The sequence below is a fragment of the Brienomyrus brachyistius genome, chromosome 14 (assembly GCF_023856365.1).
Source record: "Brienomyrus brachyistius isolate T26 chromosome 14, BBRACH_0.4, whole genome shotgun sequence".
NCBI lineage: Eukaryota > Metazoa > Chordata > Actinopteri > Osteoglossiformes > Mormyridae > Brienomyrus > Brienomyrus brachyistius.
The window spans coordinates 23,235,030-23,253,142 of NC_064546.1; the positions used below are offsets into that span (position 1 = coordinate 23,235,030).

The 18,113-nt window shown below is 46.9% G+C and overlaps 1 protein-coding gene across 3 annotated transcripts; it reads right to left on the reverse strand.

Moving 5' to 3' along the window:
- Positions 1-3: 3 nt before the first annotated feature.
- fosl2 (FOS like 2, AP-1 transcription factor subunit) lies at positions 4-15,648 on the reverse strand. 3 transcript variants are annotated; one of them, XM_048974451.1, is made up of 6 exons: positions 15,441-15,648; positions 14,129-14,311; positions 10,241-10,360; positions 5,810-6,064; positions 5,098-5,205; positions 4-3,941 (listed from the first exon to the last, which is right to left on the reverse strand). In XM_048974451.1, the coding sequence occupies exons 2-6, from the start codon at positions 14,165-14,167 to the stop codon at positions 3,426-3,428; spliced, it is 1,038 nt and encodes a 345-aa protein (XP_048830408.1). In that variant the 5' UTR covers positions 14,168-14,311; positions 15,441-15,648; the 3' UTR covers positions 4-3,425. The 3 variants fall into 3 exon arrangements, with proteins under 3 accessions (XP_048830408.1, XP_048830410.1, XP_048830409.1); XM_048974453.1 differs by lacking the exons at positions 14,129-14,311; positions 15,441-15,648 and adding an exon at positions 10,790-11,003; XM_048974452.1 differs by lacking the exons at positions 14,129-14,311; positions 15,441-15,648 and adding an exon at positions 10,790-11,002 and having other exon boundaries at positions 10,241-10,461.
- Positions 15,649-18,113: the final 2,465 nt, after the last annotated feature.

Genomic DNA, 18,113 nt, shown 5'->3' on the forward strand with positions numbered 1-18,113 from the left:
ATCTTGTTTTTGATCATTTATTTAAAAAAGCAAAATTAAGTTCATTTATAACAGACAAAAATGGCATTTACAGAAATACGGAACATTTTTGAAGGGGAACAATTCAATGGGTCAAACAATATCAGCAACACACGACAACTTGGAAAGTCAGAGAAAAGTTATACCCGATGGTAAGACCCTGCAGTGTCAGGGGGCTTCCGGATGGTAAGGGGACGCTGGATGGCGGCTAGCTCTCAGCACGGGGGAGGGAATGGGAAGAGGCAGAAGGAGTTCAGGGCAGGTCTGGATTCTGATTGTGACTGACAAGACTACAGCCAAGGGTGAAATGACGAATGGAGTGCTGATGGGGTGCAACTGCGCGTGGGGGTGGAGGAGACTTCTGGGCACCTCCTCTTATTATCACGCAATTACTCCACCTAGCGCTTTGCTTTGCTAAGGGCGACATACTCAATCGAGCAGACACATACAATCTATTCATGAGATACAGGAAACGAGGGAAAATACCAGAAATTAATCAGAGCTGAATTTCAGCCTGCCATACATGATAAAAAATATTATTTTAATTTTAAAGCGTCATATCAGTGTATCGCAATTTATAAGACGACACAAAACATAGCTCCCTCTGCTGGGGACAATAGGAACATCAGGCCTGCAACGTGCCTTTCCGTGAGTACAAAAGAGAATATTGAGATGGTTCTGAGGGGACGCTTTTGGGAGCGGACATAGTGCATTCAGCCCAAAGCACAAAGGGAAGAGTCCACTGACACTGCAGTAAGGCCGCATTGTTCACCGACACTCCATCACGTTACCACAACACAAGCAAGGTACAGTTATCCAAAACACCAAAAGGTTTTTTTTTTCCAAAAAAAAAACTTAGTTTACTGATTTAAATTACTAAATGAACAAACACTGCCATAGATATTGCTATTTTTGTTGGTTTTGTGTTTTTAAATAGATAAAGCATTCGGGAAAAGAGGAAATCAAAGTGGAGCCGCAGACGTGGATTGAGAATCGCAGATGGCTTACCTACGTGTTTCTGCAGAATTAAAGAAAAAATAAGGATGTACACTCCTCCTTCCCTCCGATGACGTTTTTGGTTTTTTTTTGATTGCAACTCTCGTCTGTGCTGGGGGAGGGGGGGGACGTGTATATTCCTCAGAAATATAAGCTATCCGTCACCTTATTCAGGTTCTTGCTGCAACAGTCCATGGGGTCAGAAATCCCCCAAACCGACCGAATAATCCTTCACAAGTCAACAGCAGCAAGCGTTTCACCTTCCCTTCAGTTTCCACACAGAGTTCAGTCCATCTTCTGTTGCAAGGAATGTTTTAAGTAAATAATTTGTCTGAATATTGCAGTTGAATCCTTTTCCAGTGCTTGGTGTTCATTTTAAACCCCCCCCCCCCTCCCCAAAATAAAAAAAAAAAAAAACATTTAAACTCCCATCCAGATGGAAAATAACAAAAAAACACCCAATCACCCACTTCAAAGCCTTAAAACCACAAACCAAGATTCTATAGTACATATTAGAACACAAACACATTGAGATCACAAGTGTATCTCCTCAGAGCCCAGGATTGAATACCCAAAATCCTCAGAGGTACCTCTTCTAGTGCTAGAGATTCCTAGTGCACTGAGGGATTAGCCACCTAGCGCTTAGGGGCAACCCTCGTCAGGACCCGGGATTAGCCACCTAGCGCTTAGGGGCAACCCTCCTCAGGACCCGGGATTAGCCACCTAGCTCTTAGGGGCAACCCTCCTCAGGACCCGGGATTAGCCACCTAGCGCTTAGGGGCAACCCTCCTCAGGACCCGGGATTAGCCACCTAGCTCTTAGGGGCAACCCTCGTCAGGACCCGGGATTAGCCACCTAGCGCTTAGGGGCAACCCTCATCAGGACCCGGGATTAGCCACCTAGCGCTTAGGGGCAACCCTCCTCAGGACCCGGGATTAGCCACCTAGCGCTTAGGGGCAACCCTCCTCAGGACCCGGGATTAGCCACCTAGCGCTTAGGGGCAACCCTCCTCAGGACCCGGGATTAGCCACCTAGCGCTCACTAGTGCATCTCTTCAGAACCTGGGTTTAGCCACTTAACCTGTTGCTTAGGTTATTATACTTATTTCCTCTCAGTCCAGCTGCAGTAGGAGTCACATATTTTATCCCCAAACCAACCTTTTAAAAAATACCAAAAAAAAACTTAAAAATAAAAAAGTGCACATAACAATTTTTCCTGGCAGACAAATCACCACCAGGGGGACACACATCTTACGGCAGACATAAAAATTACATCATCGTTTTCTTATCCAAAACACCCTGCCCACCCCCACCACCTTAAAAAGTTTAACAGACTAGAGGAAACACTGTTTTGAAGAGAGCGGTTTGTTTGGAACCACAACGGGTCTGTACAAGACTGAAACGCTGTGGAACCGACAGCAGGCAAGCACAGTGCTTAGATTCAAGCGAAAGTTCTGCCTGAGGGACCTTCCCATAATTCCTCACCAGCTGCAGTTTTGCCAACAATGTCCATCTTCCCCATTCGAAAGGACTTTGTTAATGTGTCGTCTTGCCACCATAAGGGTGGGGGAGCTTAATAAAAACAGTTTCCACTGAAGGTAAAAATCCCTGACGATAATTTAAGTAGCACAGATGAGCTGGCGCTGATGGGGCGAGGCGGGCGTGCGGATATGTCCACCGTCGCTCTGCACCAATCCGGTGGCTGTGCTCCTTTACCATGTGACGAAATGCAGGCTCAGCCAGTGAACCTATGGCTTATCTCAGACACGCAAGACCAGAGTCAAGAAGGACGAGAGAGAGAAAGAAAACTGCAAAACACAAAAACGACTGACTCCCGTTATAAATACAATGAAGGATTCATTAGGACCACGACGATGACAGCCAACGTCCAGGGGGTCGAGGTCTGCAAGCTCTCGCTGCCATAGTGCATTGCCTGGGTCAGTCCTGACCCCAAGGAAGCAGATCTGTGGCCTTCACATCCTGACTGGAAAACACACCAACTGCCAAACAATCCGGGATGGTGCGCATGGGAGGTGGGGTGCACCAGTTGGGGTTCACCTTCTTCCTGCGAATGCCTTTGGTTTTCCTCCTCTGCACCTCCCTTTGATTCACGTTACACAAGTAACGGGTCGAAAATAAGTACACGGTACATCTGCGGGGGGGGGGGGGGGGGGGGGATTGAGGCAGACCCCACATGGGAATTGGGGTGAAGCGTTACTATGATGTGGATGCACAACGAAAGTCACGCCAAATTTCTGGAGATGAACACCTTAGCCCTTGAGGGGTTCTGTGGGTTGTACTAGATGATGGGCACGTGCCTCGACCACCACCCATCACTAGAAGTCATCATCTGCCCAGTCCCAATCTCTCCTTCCAGCTCTGTGTCGCCGCCCTGCAGGCTGGCGACGCCGCTCACAGGGCCAGCAGGGTAGGGGAGTTGAGGGAGTCTGACGACTGGTCCCCGCTGCTGCTGCTACGGCGGTGGGCCTTGGAACAGGACTCAGAGGACGGCGAGGGGCTCTCCGACTCCAGCATATTGGGGTAGGTGAAGATGAGGTTGGCCGTGCTGGGTGTGGCGGCGGGCGTGGAGGCGGCGACCACGGGGGTGTTCAGGCTGTCCCCCTCATGGCAGTAAATGCCGATGCCCCCCCCCAGGCAGATGGGCTTTATTACAGACCGCTGGGGTTTCTCTTCCTGATCTTCCATGGGCTCCTGCTTCACCACCACGGGGTTGAGGAGGTGCAGCGGGTTGCGGGTGCTGCGCAGGTTTGGGGACATGGTGGAACACGGCTGGTGCCTCTCTTCAGGCGGCAGCTTGCACACTGGGTTGTGGGCTACCAGCATGAACTCCAGCTTGTCCTTCTCCTTCTGCAAGGTCTCAATCTCCTTCTGCAGGCCGGCCTTCTCCTCCTCCAGCTTCTCTGTCTCCTGGACATGGACAAGAATAAAACGTGTGTAGTGGTTTTAAAGGGTTCTGTGGTTGAGGCAGTACCGTTTAACAATTTTTGGCTGCACTACCTAGAATTACCACATGGTGGCGCAGCATGCTTTAAAAAAAAATAATAATGAAAGAAAAAAAAACAGTTGAACATAATGTACTTGCTAACCACCTTCACCTCACCGCAGAAGTACTTTTGGGTTTTGTGACAGCTGAGAGCTACAGGAAAATGCAGAGTTCACGATGCTAATCAGATTTCGCTCTTGACTTACTCCTCGACTGAGTTTCAGTGTGTTTAACCGCAAGGGGAAGAGCAGCTGTGCAGGAAGGGATGCTTATATGCCACAAAATCAAAGGTGTGACCTGGTTGCGACCCCCCCTTAAAGAAAATAAATGCAAATGACCCATAACGGGCCAGGAACATGAATGCAGGGAGGCAGAGGCAGAGGCCCAGTGACATGAGCGCATAGGAACGAGGAAGGAGAAATGCGGTGAAAGAGGGCAAAAAATCCACCCCGAAAGACAAAAGGAAGAGGCTGTGTCTCTGGGCTGGGCTGCGTTCTTCCATGGGGGGTTAGTGGCATGTGTGGGCAGAGGCTTGGGGCGTGTCTGCAGGTGCGTCCTGCGCTTTCCACTCACATAATGTCACCTGCCTGCCACCACAAACCCTGACATCGAATTCCTTCCACAGGTCTGACTGACAGACTGATTGTTATACTAATTAGTTTAATTTAAGACGAGCTGTCTGCTTTCCTGGGGGGAGGGGGGCAGGGACTCCCGGGATCAGCCAAACTACAGCCACCTCTGTGTGGAACCATAAACAAAAGTCCCCTCCCCCCTCCGAATTCGCCCAGCCCTCCCTGTCTGGGCACAGTACAGCTCTGAGAAAGGAATGTTTTTCCTCTCCTTGCACACACTCTTGGGGTTAAGTTGGACCCATATAAAAAGTTCCTATCTTAATCGCGTTTGTGGTCCAATTAAAACACGTCTGGGGCTGTGGGGGCCGCATTTCACAGCCGAAACCCAGCCCCTCCCCAGGAAAAACCGTCCCGTTGCACCTTGTAAACAAAGGCTGTGTTTTTAACCACCAGCTCCAGGTGTCATGTGAGGGCCATGTCAGCAGGGGGCGCTGTGTGGGAGACTTACCCCCTGCAGCATCTCGGTGAGTTCCCTCCGACGGTTGCGGCACTTGGCGGCAGCCAGCTTGTTCCGCTCCCGTCTCACTCTCCGCTTCTCCTCCTCCTCTGGGGTGAGCTGAAGGCAGGGAGGGGGGCAGGGTAAATGGCACAGTCGCCCCCCACACACACGTACACTGTGACAGAAATGCCCGTCATCCATCTGGATCGACGCGGATGGTGGCTCGCATAAGTGAAGAGGCCGGCTCATGTTTCCATAGGCTGCTGCACGGCAGCCCATAAATCAAGCGGAGACTCGACGTCTAAATCAGGCCGAGGCGTCTACATACTGCCAGTCGCTCGGATACGCAGAGCCGACGGCACACAGCTCAGCTCAGACGGCGCAGCCACCCAAGCACAAACACGGCGAATCACATCCGGCCTGCAAGCATGGCTGCCACATTGGGGCAGGAGACGCGATGATGTCATCGTCATTAGGAACCAGACGCTGCACTAAACTTTGGGGGGGGGCCTGTTTAGAGTGACCCATAGGTCCCAGATTTTTTAAATGGCCTTTTTCTTCGTTCACTTACATTTAGCCCAGATTCATAAATCTGATAAGTTTTCTGGCTACGGGAAAACTCCTGCTTCGTGGCCCCAGTTCCGGGCTTCCCTTTGGAGTGGGTTTGCTAAGCAGTGGCTAAACGTGGAAGCAGCGCCTCCTGGTGGAGTCATCAGCTCACCTGCTCGTCCCGCTTGCGTCGCCCGCGGGCATCACCGATGGATCGGATGACCCCCGGACGGGGCAGCGCCGTGTGGCCCAGGAGCCCCGGCCCCCCAGACACAGGAAGGCCGTAGGGGTGCGAGCGAGAGTAAGGGTTCGACATGGAGGTGATGACCGTGGGCTGGACCATCCACTGCAGGTCCTGGCTGGTTGTGATGGCGTTGATGGTGGGGATGAAGGCACTGCCGGAGCCTGGCATGTCGACCCTGAACTTCTGTGGGGGGGGGGGGGTAAGGGGGGGACAGGAAAGCATGCTCAGTTCACATCGGCCAGGTTATACACTTGACGCCATGAGACCCTGCTGACACGGTTTAAAACAGAGTCACCCCAGGAGTAGCTGCTAGTGCTTCCATCTTTGGAAAAACGGCTTCCTGAAAACAGGCTCGGCCAAAGCATTTTCTGTTGGCATACATATGGATCTGTCAGGCACACGTAGTAAAAAAATAATAAACTTTAATACAACCGTTTTAATAACATTTAGATTTGAAATTTTGTTATGCATGAACGTCTCAGGGGAACCGGAGCGCCGCCGCCCGGATGCGGTGACCAGGGCGCATTATGACCGGTTGCCCTGCGGTAGTTACGGTCCGGTATCTGCTGCACAGACTCTTCTCCGCATAAAGGGCTAGAGGACTAACACGAATGTCAAAGATTATTATTTTTCTTGTGATTATCAGCGCGAGAAATAACATATTTAATATGCCATATTTGGACGGGGTTTGCCTATATCACACTGATTTCACATAATCTCATTCTGCGGCTTTTTCACATTATGGCGTTTAAATAGACCATTTTAGAACACGTTCGTAGGGAAAGCACTCGCTGAGTCACGTTTAACAGTGTAATCGGCAAGTACACAATCAGTTCCAGTAAGGCGGGAGGGGGTCGTATATTTAGGCGCTGGGGAAATGCAGGGTCTTCGGCCAGGACATTCCAGACTGCGGGGCCGCCGCATTCACACGGGAGCTGAGGCTAAATGGAGGGATGTAACGCCTCTTACGGCAAACTGCGGGACTCCGTCCAAGAGGAGCAGGAATTCCGAGTACGGCAACAGATCGGCCTTTTCTTTGAATTATATCCATGTTAAGCAAATTCATAGGCACTATAGGCAGGAAATGGGAAAAGAAAGATCAGATGCGGGATCGCTACACAACAAAAAAAGACAGGCTGTTTATATATCATGAGGAAGAAGAGTCTTTTCCGCATTCGTGGACTTAGGGTTGTCTTATATACAAATCCGTCCCTAGTCGAGTTTGAAGTTGCAAAGGCGCCCCTCCTCTCCTCTGCGTGTTATTGCGGGGCTCTAATTACTGCGGAGGCTGTGCGACGCAGCATCACGCCAGCGCGGCGCGACCAGCCCCGGACACACGGCATTTGTTCTCCGAAGAAAAGGACACAACGATGGCGACATTTCGCCAATAAGCAAAAGAAATAGGCGAAGTAGCTCCGAGCAGCCCGCTATGCGCCGGTTCCTGGCATTAACCCCCGTACTGGGAACTCGTCCAGATTTCCCAGCAGAACCTATGGTCTCCCCTCCAATACAAATATGACTAACACATGATGCAAACTCTCAGGAACAATGTTCCACCTAAACACTTGACAAAGAACAAGCGATAACTGAAATGGTTATGAAATAACTCGAGCGACTGCCACGGATTTACAGCTTAGTTATTAATACGTTTTATTAAATACACTGATTTAGCCGTGTGAATGACACCGCTAAAGTCCGTATCTGCGTATTTGTTTTCCAAGCAGGAGATAAAAATTAATAGCTTTCTGGATCGAGCAGACCTCAAAACTTTTGGGAATTAAACACGAATATACTTCATCTTTAATAGTCTGCTTCGAAGCCTGCAGTAAACAAGAAGTCTTTTGAGGGACGGGGGGGGGTTAAGTGTGAGTAAAATGGCAGGCAGAGACTTTCCAAAACTAGAACTTTACATTTGATTGGTGTAGCCTACATGTGCTTTCAGTCTGCAAAGCGGTTAAATTGTATATTAAAAAACGAAATCTGTAGATTTAAGCTACTTGTAGATGGGAACATGAAGCAAATGAACTATCATTTTAAAGAATGGGATTTAGAAGGGAATTGCCCCGCTCCCCAGGAATAAACGAGGCTTGTAATCATTCTGTTGAGTCACGTTTTTCGTAGAGGTTCTCTCTCGTTACCGGTCAGTTTTTCTTATTTATGGTTTTTGCTGGTTTATTGAGAACATGAGCTCAGCCGGCAGCTCTTCCCAGTTTCTTGCAAGGCAGACAGATTCTCCCGTTTTTGGCCAGTGTTTCTCTGTTTCGTGGGGGCCACATTTCAGAGGCGAGATGAGATTAAAATACCAACGTCCAGAGGAAGAACCTGATGATTATATAACAGTGAACAGAAGCCCCCTCATTTGCAGCGCGTCCCCTGGTTTGGCATGTCAGGCAAACGAAGCAGAGCAGAGGAAGCAACGGGCTCACGGTTGTCTCTTGCGAAGGTTCCAGTGATTGAGGTACCTGACCAGTACTGTCGTTATGGGTTAAATATGACCATAGATTTCATATGTGGCGCGCCTTCATTTCTTAATGATAACAGATTTCAGAATTTGTATAACAGGTTTATTTTGTATAAAGAGAACATTTTTTGAAGGATGACTTTTAAAGCACTTTCAAACCTGTCTCCTCAAATAAAACCGCCGCTGACAAATACAGAACAGACAAATACGAAGTAAACCTATGGAGATATCTCAACATTCGGCTGCTCCCATAGATTACCGCCCCCGGGCCCACCGCAGTCTGCGTGATGCTCGGCTCTCAGGCATAGGCTGCAACCTAAAGTATATTCTACGGTCAAAGGTAGCGCGCCCCTATTACCATCGACTCCTGCGAACTTCGTTTTCTTACCGAAAGTCGGGTAACTAGATATTTTCCTGTGGAAGATCCCTAGATTCCTCTCCTTCAAAGAGCCGACAGTGGGCGCCGCTGGGAGTAATCACTGTTCCTGCCACTAGGGGTCTCTTTTGACCTCCGACTAACTTTCGGGGCCAGACCTTCGGAAGTTAATGTTGTGAACAAATTTGGACTCGGTCCTATACTTTAACACTATGGATCGCAAAACAAGAAATGGGCTTTGGCTTTATCAACCCTCTTTGGTACACTTCATGAAGGAAAATCCCCAAAAGTCAGGTTTTGTTTAACTTCACATCGTTAGTGGCTTTCTTTGTTTCAAACTAAACAGGAACAGAAAACGTCATTATAATGAAGCATTTTGGTTTTATAGTACTCTGACCACAGACTACAAAAGTGGTTGTCAACAGTGTTATGGGTAACCTATACGTGACTGGCCAGCGGTCTTTTTTTTGGGTTTTGATTGCGTAGGGAAGTTCAAAGTCAAAGGAAAATACAGACCTTTACATTTAAACCTGGGGAAAACAGAAGATCTGACCGTATTGTCATAGCAGCCGCACGATGTTGTACATGTAGATCCTCAGATACCAAAGAGAAAGGCGGTATCAAGCAGTTAAACTTGTCCGCAAGGGAAAAAAGTGGCGATGTCTTATTTATTATTTAGGGAACTAAACTGCGAGAGGCGCAGTGATTATAATTCGTAGGAATTAAATCGCACACGTGGTTATTCCACGCGCACACAATCAATCGGGACTTTCAGGGCAAAAACATTTAATCTATGCCGATTTAAAACCTCACAGTAATGCCAGTTTAGGGCGCAATTGTTGCTTTCACGTGCATATGGGACCGATGAAACAAGATTGCGTGCTGCCGGGTAAAACGCAGGCAGACGTTCTTCCCGCGGATCCAGCTCGGAAAACTTCTGGCGCAGGTTGCGACTACAAACCGGCTACGCGTATTGTTATTTTATTATTGTGAATATACAGCAATATAGCATTAATCACTCGAGGCTCTCCACATTTTACGTCGAAGAACTTTTTGGAACAGTATTTGTCTTAGTTCTTCCACCCTTCATTGTCACTAAGCCAAATCTCTAATTCCTAACTTCGACTTCACTGCACTGTACTGTTCAATATACCCCCAATCCGCGGGTCGTTTTGCAGAAATGTCTTCGTGTAAAAAATAGAAGTGATAGATACAAACCAAAGGAAACGAATGGCAAATACCACGTTGCTGGAGGTGTTTGAACGTATTTCCAAATTTTATTGACTCGCGGTACTGAATTGTACACTTACAGAGTACGAGCTCTGCAAAACCACGACAAGATTCATTTTCTGCATAAAATATATCTTGAAGTAATACAGATATACTGTGAGTAGAGTAAAACAGCACAAAACTAAGCAAAAAGTCACAGCGCGTTTTGCTTGCGCGTGTTTACAGGTATAGGAGGGGAGCTAAGAAACGTAAGGCAGGTAATTCTGACCCACGAAGATACCCTTCAGTCTACCTGGTAATTTGAAGTTGAGATCGGACTGCCGATTGTGCTGCTGCCGCTTGTAAAGGACTCTGGTTGGGCGGGGGATGCGCTGCTGCCGCGAGAGGACGTGTCGTAGGTCCCGGAGTAGTCCTGGTACATGATCCAAGAAAAGGGGAGATTTCAGTTGACGATGAGAGCCGCGATGCACTCAAGAGTCTCTTCGTCCTAACGATCGGCCCTTCCAAAGAAAACTGACAGCGGAAATCCCTTTAAGTTTCAGAGCAATAATCAATAAACTCGAAAGTCAAAAATATATATTGTAAAAATATATATTAGATCCTGATTCTTCAAAATGAAATAAATAAGACAACCCTATTGTGAAAAACAATAAAAGAATCGCAATAAATGTTAAAGACTTTGCTCCGTGTGTCCATAAAAATCTTAGCTAACAAACTGCAAGGAAAAAAAACACGAGAATATCCGTCTGGACTTGTCTCTTATTTTCGTGTTATTGAAAGCGCTTGGTGGTGTAATTAGTGCGTACTTGAAAATCAAAACTAAAGTCACCGAGTCACCTACTTTCCGCAGTAAAATCCCGAGTTTGCCTTGAACAGCACCGATATGCGAGTGACTCACAACGGCTTACGCTCTGCTCTGAATTAAAGACGCGCTTTTGCGACACACTTTATTCAGCTTGCCTCTGTCCCTCTGGAACAGCTCTGCCTTGTTTCCTCTAAAATTTTGCCGACCATTTACTTGTATGACTCACTTCAATGGCACGACTTTGGAGAGCAACTCCGCTTATCAAACCCAGTACGTCGTCACGTCAGCACAGTCATTTCGAAACAGGGGGGTTATATATTTTTTGCAAATAAAATATGCATTTTGCTTAATGAAAACATTATATTTTATAATTATTATCCGTATTTAACATATATAATGTGTGCATAATGTAGTACTTGAAGGATTAATGTAGTAAAATGTGTGATTACATTTAAACTACAATGACGTCCCCCCTCTTGATAAACCATTTGTGTTAGTTGGTCTTGTCCATTGACGCATTTTTCCAAAAATGGGCAGTTGCGTCAGACAGAACGTGTGCGGGTTTCCTTGGTAAGGGGACGTCAAAGACAGGAGGGATTCCCTCCCTTCTCAGCCCCTCCCCACTTCATAATTCCACTACTAGACAAGGGGTCTCATAACCTCGCTGTAGCCAAATGAGTGTAACGGAAAAACATATATGCACGTATTTCCATACCATTGCAGTTTATTGCCATCGGTCTCTGTATGCCCACACAATACGAGAGAGATTTTTGAAAAGTAATAGCTACGTGTGTGTGGGGGGGGGGGGGGGGGGGGGGGGGGCGCATTCCGTTGTATTATACATTTTGGAGTTTATGTTTTAATACGTTTTTAGTTAGACGCGTAATTTGCATGAAGTCATATTTCGAGTGGAGCCTAATCTTACAGCGAGGAGAGGGAAAGAGATTATATTTTCTTTGAAGTTTTCCGGAGCTTTAGAATTTAATTCCTGTCCGCATCTACTGCCGGAGGAACAGATAGATGTCGCCAGTAGTACGGGGAGATTATCTGGAAAGAACTGCAGAAGTGAAGAATCTCCACCATTTCAACAACCGGACTGACTACAGCGCTGCCCAGACTTCCTCCGTCCGGAGCCGGAGCCCCGCGCTGCTCCACAGTGACTGCAGTTGCTTATAGTCACTAGTGCTACCTGCGCAACCCCGTCATCGCACAACTGAACTACACACGTCAAAAAAAAAAAAAAAACAAATACAAGCAAAACCAAATGTGCCGATTAACTCCTTTGTGGACAGCCGCTCAGAATATCAGTTTTGCAGAAAATTCCACAAGAAAAAACATTATGCAATGACAAAGACTGCATTAAAATATCTGATGATGGGAAACCTAGAATGAAAAAGGCAACCAGGGTCGTGCAACGTACTGGAAACGCGGAGCTATACCGAAGGGATGTAAAATTTAGGTTAATTCATGTGGCGTTTGATGTTTACTCCAACTACCGGTGCAGGCAAAGAGCCCAGACTTTGACATATTGAAGATAATGAACGTCGTATTAACTGCAATCCAATCTTGTATGGTTCCTATTTTAAGATTAAATACCAGCACTCGCTAATTACATATAGTAAGACTGTTTGCTTCGCATGTCTGTGCCAAAATTGCACATTCAACTGCCTTGGACCAGAGGCTGAGCAGAATTAAATATAAGACTCACATTAAACTTGGATCGTAACGGATATTAGGGCAACAGCTTAATATCCTTGCGAACATGTCATAAAATCTGACACAAATTGCATTAGGCTGTTTGTGTGGTGGAGTGCAGACGACCTCCTTATCTGTGTATGTGGGGACGCTAATACGGGAGCACAACTTCAATGTTAGACCCATAATAATAATAACAGGCCAACAAAAGCACACGTTTGTAGTTTATGTTACACTACGAATGTGTGACAGTTGTGTGTTGATGGTCAACAGTTTATTTCAATGGAGTAAATGTGTATATTTTAAGAGCGAATTATTCGTTCACGCTACACGATCCCAGCTGAAAGTCCGATCGTTTCCTTGAAACACAAATCGATTTACTATGATGTTTTCATCATCCATCACATTTGGTCGGTTTCTCCAGCTCTCCCACGGCATGTTTCTTTTCGCGCATTTGATGGTGTATTTGATATGCGGAAAGAGTTGAAAAATACGAATTTTTGTAAATTTGGGGAGGGGACGGCACCGATTTCTTCGCTTTTTTTGCAGCGTGTATGGGGCAAGACGCGGAAACTACCGACTGTGACCAAACTAGTAAGAAACAAAGATCGCAACCGCGCACGTCATGGACGCTTCAGATGAGCGTGGGTCAGTCTTCTGACTCTCAGCGGGGCTATTTACGTCTTATCACCGCAAAAAATCAAAAGCTGGCTGCTCGTATTGCTATAGTCAGTGCAAAGGATTCAATTGCTCCAGTTCCAGTTCACCAATAAACTGTAAACATGAGGATGTGTCTGGTATTACCCTGTATTATAGTAAATTACTTATCTACACGCCATGGAAAAGTTGAACACTAAAAAATATACATGATGTAACAATATGGCAACTACCCAGGAATACTCATCATGCTCTACAGTAACAATGAAACTAATCCCATCGTACACAGATAGATAATTCCGTTTCCCCCCCAGAAAATAACCGCACAACACAGTGAAGGACTCCCAAACGTGCGCGACTAGGTAATTCACTGAGTACTATGTTGCATGTGACTGTCCTGCACACATCTCTTATTGCTTTTCAGACAAAATAACATGCAATATAGTTTACAAATCCTTTACATGGTATATAGACAAATTGCAAAATAGCCTACCAGGGAATACCAATGCATGAATATGTTGATAATCACACCTCTATCGATACAGTAGTTTCTTTCACGTTACTTGTGAGAAGTTATTGAATCTCACAGTGGAATATATTGATCTCTGATACAAATTCCTAGGCGAAGGGCTTCCCAAGATACGGCAGATTTGTGTCACAACGGGGGAGGGGGGGGGAGCGTTAATCCACCCCCAAAATGTAGGGAATGTGTGGTATGGAAAGAATGCCGACCGGAAAGAAGTGACCAACTGAAAGTCACGGCGAATCAGCGATGATGCAAACTATGGCTGCACTCGGAAGATCAGAAACGAGACTTGACGGGCGCATTATACAGAACCGTAATTTCTGAACAGTTCTGGCGAACGGAGCATAACCACTAAATGAAGTCATCGTCGCAATGACTTTACTTTGAAACCCCACAAGTTTAACACATATCGAACAAATACATAGCCTATGTAATAACACCAGTAACGTTGGAGATCTCGGAAACTGAGTGTAACTTTTTAGGAAACATGGGCTTACATCATATTGGATCACGGTCGGCGCGGTGTGAAGCTGCATGCGCTGCTGCCTAGGATGGGATTAGCATCCCGAGCCAGCAGGGAGGTGGGGGGTGACGGTCCGCTAGTCTCTCCCGGTGGTAACTGACGTCGGTCCCTCGCTGACTCGGACGTCACTGCGGCGTCTGGCCGAGTTACGATATCCCTTCAAGTGGGAAAACAGAATTAGCGCCGGATATCAGGCGAATTAGAGCCAAGATGTACGTTATTATGGTTATCAATCACGCCCTAAAATAGAACAGTGGAAAATTAGATACCTGTGACGATTGGACATTACCGGTATCCCTTAAGGGAGACTACGGGAGTAGGCTTACATACTTAGGCAGGAGGATTTCGAGGTGTGTTTTCCACGAAGTGTCAAAATGAAGCCTTTAAAGGGACCACGTGGGTGGCGCTTTTAAACGGTCCTCATTATTCACTGGAGAGCTGAGCACAGATTCCCACGTTTGCCGACACGTATTCATACTTAGCGCCACAGAAACGTCACAACAGTCATTAAAAATTTTATTTCACACACAACGCGAGGATCTTTTTACACCTATGAGTGTCTGTGTGGCCAAACTCACAGAACTTGGTACACCTCGCTTGTATTTGGGACAGGTCCCTTTGGGATGCTTGGGGCACAAGTCCATCCCGATTAAGTAGACAACGAGTTTTCCCCAATTGGAGGAATTAACGAGTTGTCCAGGCCCCAGCTGCTCTGGGCGCCGATTGACTGAGTAGAGTAGGGTGTTACCGGGACAAGTATTAAGTATTAAGGTCAAGCCAGTTTATACTCCACGCAAGCAAACGAATGTCATACGGCCATTTCATTGGGTGAAATTCCGATACAGGGACCAAGGTTGTTTTACTGCTCGCATGATCGTACTGTTCCTCACCTTTGCACGGAACACCGGCTGTAAAGCGAAAAGTGAAAAAGAGCAGTGCGATATCAAAGCACCACCAACCCCACGCTAATTACCGTCCCTCTGTGCAGAAATAAAACTCTTTGTCTGCCGGAGGAGAATCAATACCGGGCAGAATAAATGTTTACTCCTCATGGGAGGCAGAAGTCGCTGATCTTGCGCACTGACGCTGCACTGGCAGCTGTCTGGAGGTGCATAAGGGCCCCCGTATGTTACAGCCATATCATTGTACCCGATAGACTTTCTCTAGGGGCCACAAGAATGCGCTTGAGCATGACGTTTCGCACAGGGTGATATTTGGGTCAGCGGTAGAGCAGCGGATCCTGTCATTTATCATCAGTTGTCTGGGCAAACGCTTTACATCCTTACCCACAATGCCCCCTGCTCTCTGGAAGAAACACGTTTCTCGACGTCACACATATGTAGGCGCCCTCTGATCTGGTCTCGTGGTATCACTATTACTGCCCCTAGGAAGACAGTTCGTTTAATTCCTCAGCTTCCAGTGCCTTTATGCTCAGAATTCATTATTGTCATTACACCATTCAACATACAACTAAAATCTACTTGACTCACTCCCAAGAGATGAATCAATAAACATAAATAAAGGTCAGTTACTAAAACAAGAAATTAACAATGCAACAATAATAAACATTAAATAACACAAGGTTAAGATTTACTGTAATGAATAAGCTGGCAATGCATAGATATGAAGTGGTTGAATGTGTAAGCAAAGTGTCAAGTGTAAAGCAACAGTTCGGGGTAGCAGGTGGCAGGCAAAGTGCATAAAGACAGACACACCTCAGAACGGCGTGCGGCACATACCTCTGCTACCACAGGAGGATATTGTGGTTATAGGTTAAGTTCCTTGAAGCAGATTATTATCTTTCCTATTCTTGGGTGGATAATCTGATTGCATCAGTCACATGTCTTCATTGCTGTGGAATGAGGCTCACGTGCTGAATATGTGCCCCAGGTATTACTGGCCTAGCAGCTGGGATTAATTTACCCCAACAAATGGTTAGTTCTTCCCCACTATAGCTCATTTAAAAGGGGATTCACTTTTCCAGCTCTCAGCTGAGCTCCATGCAGCCGGCTGGTCCTCTGATTGCCTGCCTCGCTGGTAGGGGGCTCAGTAGGTTAGGTGTGTGATCGGAAGGTGGTTGGTTTGAATCCCATGCTAGGCAGAATGGCCACATCTCCTTTGGACTCTTAAGCAATGTCCGTCACCCGCTACGTCAACCGAAAAATGCTCCAGGTCCTGGATGGATGACCCCAAGCTTCAAGCTCACCTATGTTTGTGTGTGTGTGTGTCTTTAAAAAGGAGAGGATGATGGGATACATGAAAACCAACACATACCAGTGTGCCTGTTAGTCATACTTGTACAAATGGCACAAAAGCATATGAGAAGCGGCGCAGCTTTTAACGGTCACCTAAAGAGCATAACCCCAGACGAGCTCTACCCATAAATAAATGACACATCCTCTAAGTTTCATCGGTGATGGGTGATCTGAATTAGCAACGACTGTTCAAAACGACACACCGTACCTCATTTAGACCTTCTTAAGCAATGTGGTTTCAGGACGGAAAAAAGGGGCTATGGAATATATCCACCAATCACGGCAGACTCAATAAAAACATAACGATGGAGCGTTTATCTGAGGAGACCTTCCTGGTGTTACTTACAGGGAATCAGAGCCAGTTACGTAACGCGGCACAGGCCAGGCTTATCACTCACGGAAACTTCAGCATTAAAAGTTGAGGCTACACCTTTACTTGAAGCGCCTGATACATCACGGGCTCCTGTATCACTGGCCTACATTACTATGAGTCCCTCAGCCATCCTATAAAGCCCTCAGGCTGGGGGTTTGGGCCTCTTTACCCAGAAACAGCGTGAAGCTATCAATAGGCAGTGGTGGGTAGTTCAGGTTTAGAGAGTAAAAGTCCAGACCAAGATTTTGTTTCAACCAACCAGCTGAGTCCTGTCTGTCTGTGACTCTTTATACTCAACTGGTTGGTTGAAACAAAATATTGGTCTGGATTTTTACTCTCTGGACTTGAATTACTCACCTCTGTTGATAGATAGCAGGTAGTCATACGCTTGTTTGTTTTTTTCACTTGTTGCTTCTATATTTTGGCTATGGGGGGAGCTGTGCCATGGAGCCCTCTAATGACGCCGTGATGTAATGGAGCCCAGGTCACCATCTGCCCCACGGACTGACCCAGAGTGTTCCGTCGCTTAGCTCCTGAAATGACTGAGGCTCCATCAAAACTTGTTGACTTCATATGACTGAAATGAGTAGGCCGGTTCCCCGATGCTTGGAGAGGCACGTGGCATTAATAAGATCGACCGCCCACTTCACTAGACCCCCGCAGCCCCCCCACCCAAAGGGTTCTGACCGTAGGTTTCTGGTGGCCGTGCTTTGTATCTGTTCCTGCTGAAATGGAAGGAAGTGCGTCACCAGCCCTTCGCTTAAAGGTACGGCCCACAAGAGCGGAGCGGAACACTGCTGCAGCAAGGGTACAAAAACAAAGGAGAGGAAATGTAAGTGGGGGGGGGGGGGGCAGAGAGCACGGCACGGTGGAAGAAGTGAACAAACATCCAGCATCGAAGAAACAAAGGAAAGAGAGGGAGGCAGAGAAAGAGAGCTGGGAGGAGAGTGGAGTGGTGTAGGCTTTCCCGTAAACAGACAGTGCCACGGCAGAAGATGCGTTTGCTGTTTCCCCTCCTGTTTTGTCTGGAGACGCAGACCTAATCAAAACAAAAGCCCCTTTAATCGAAACCACAGAGGAAAGTGTTCGTTGGCCCGAAAAAGGCATGTTTTTCTCTTTATGTGTGGTGTGTGCCTGTGTTCACGTCTGCAGTGCAGCCTTGCCGCACTGCAATGGCAGACGGGATGCCTCATGACACTGCACACATCCACTGCACACATCTGAGAAAATTGCGCATCCCTGATCGAAATTAAGCAACTATTGCTATATGCGGGTGTGGTAAGAGCTGGAAAGAGAGAAAAGAGGATTAGGTGAAGGCAAAGCGATGAAGA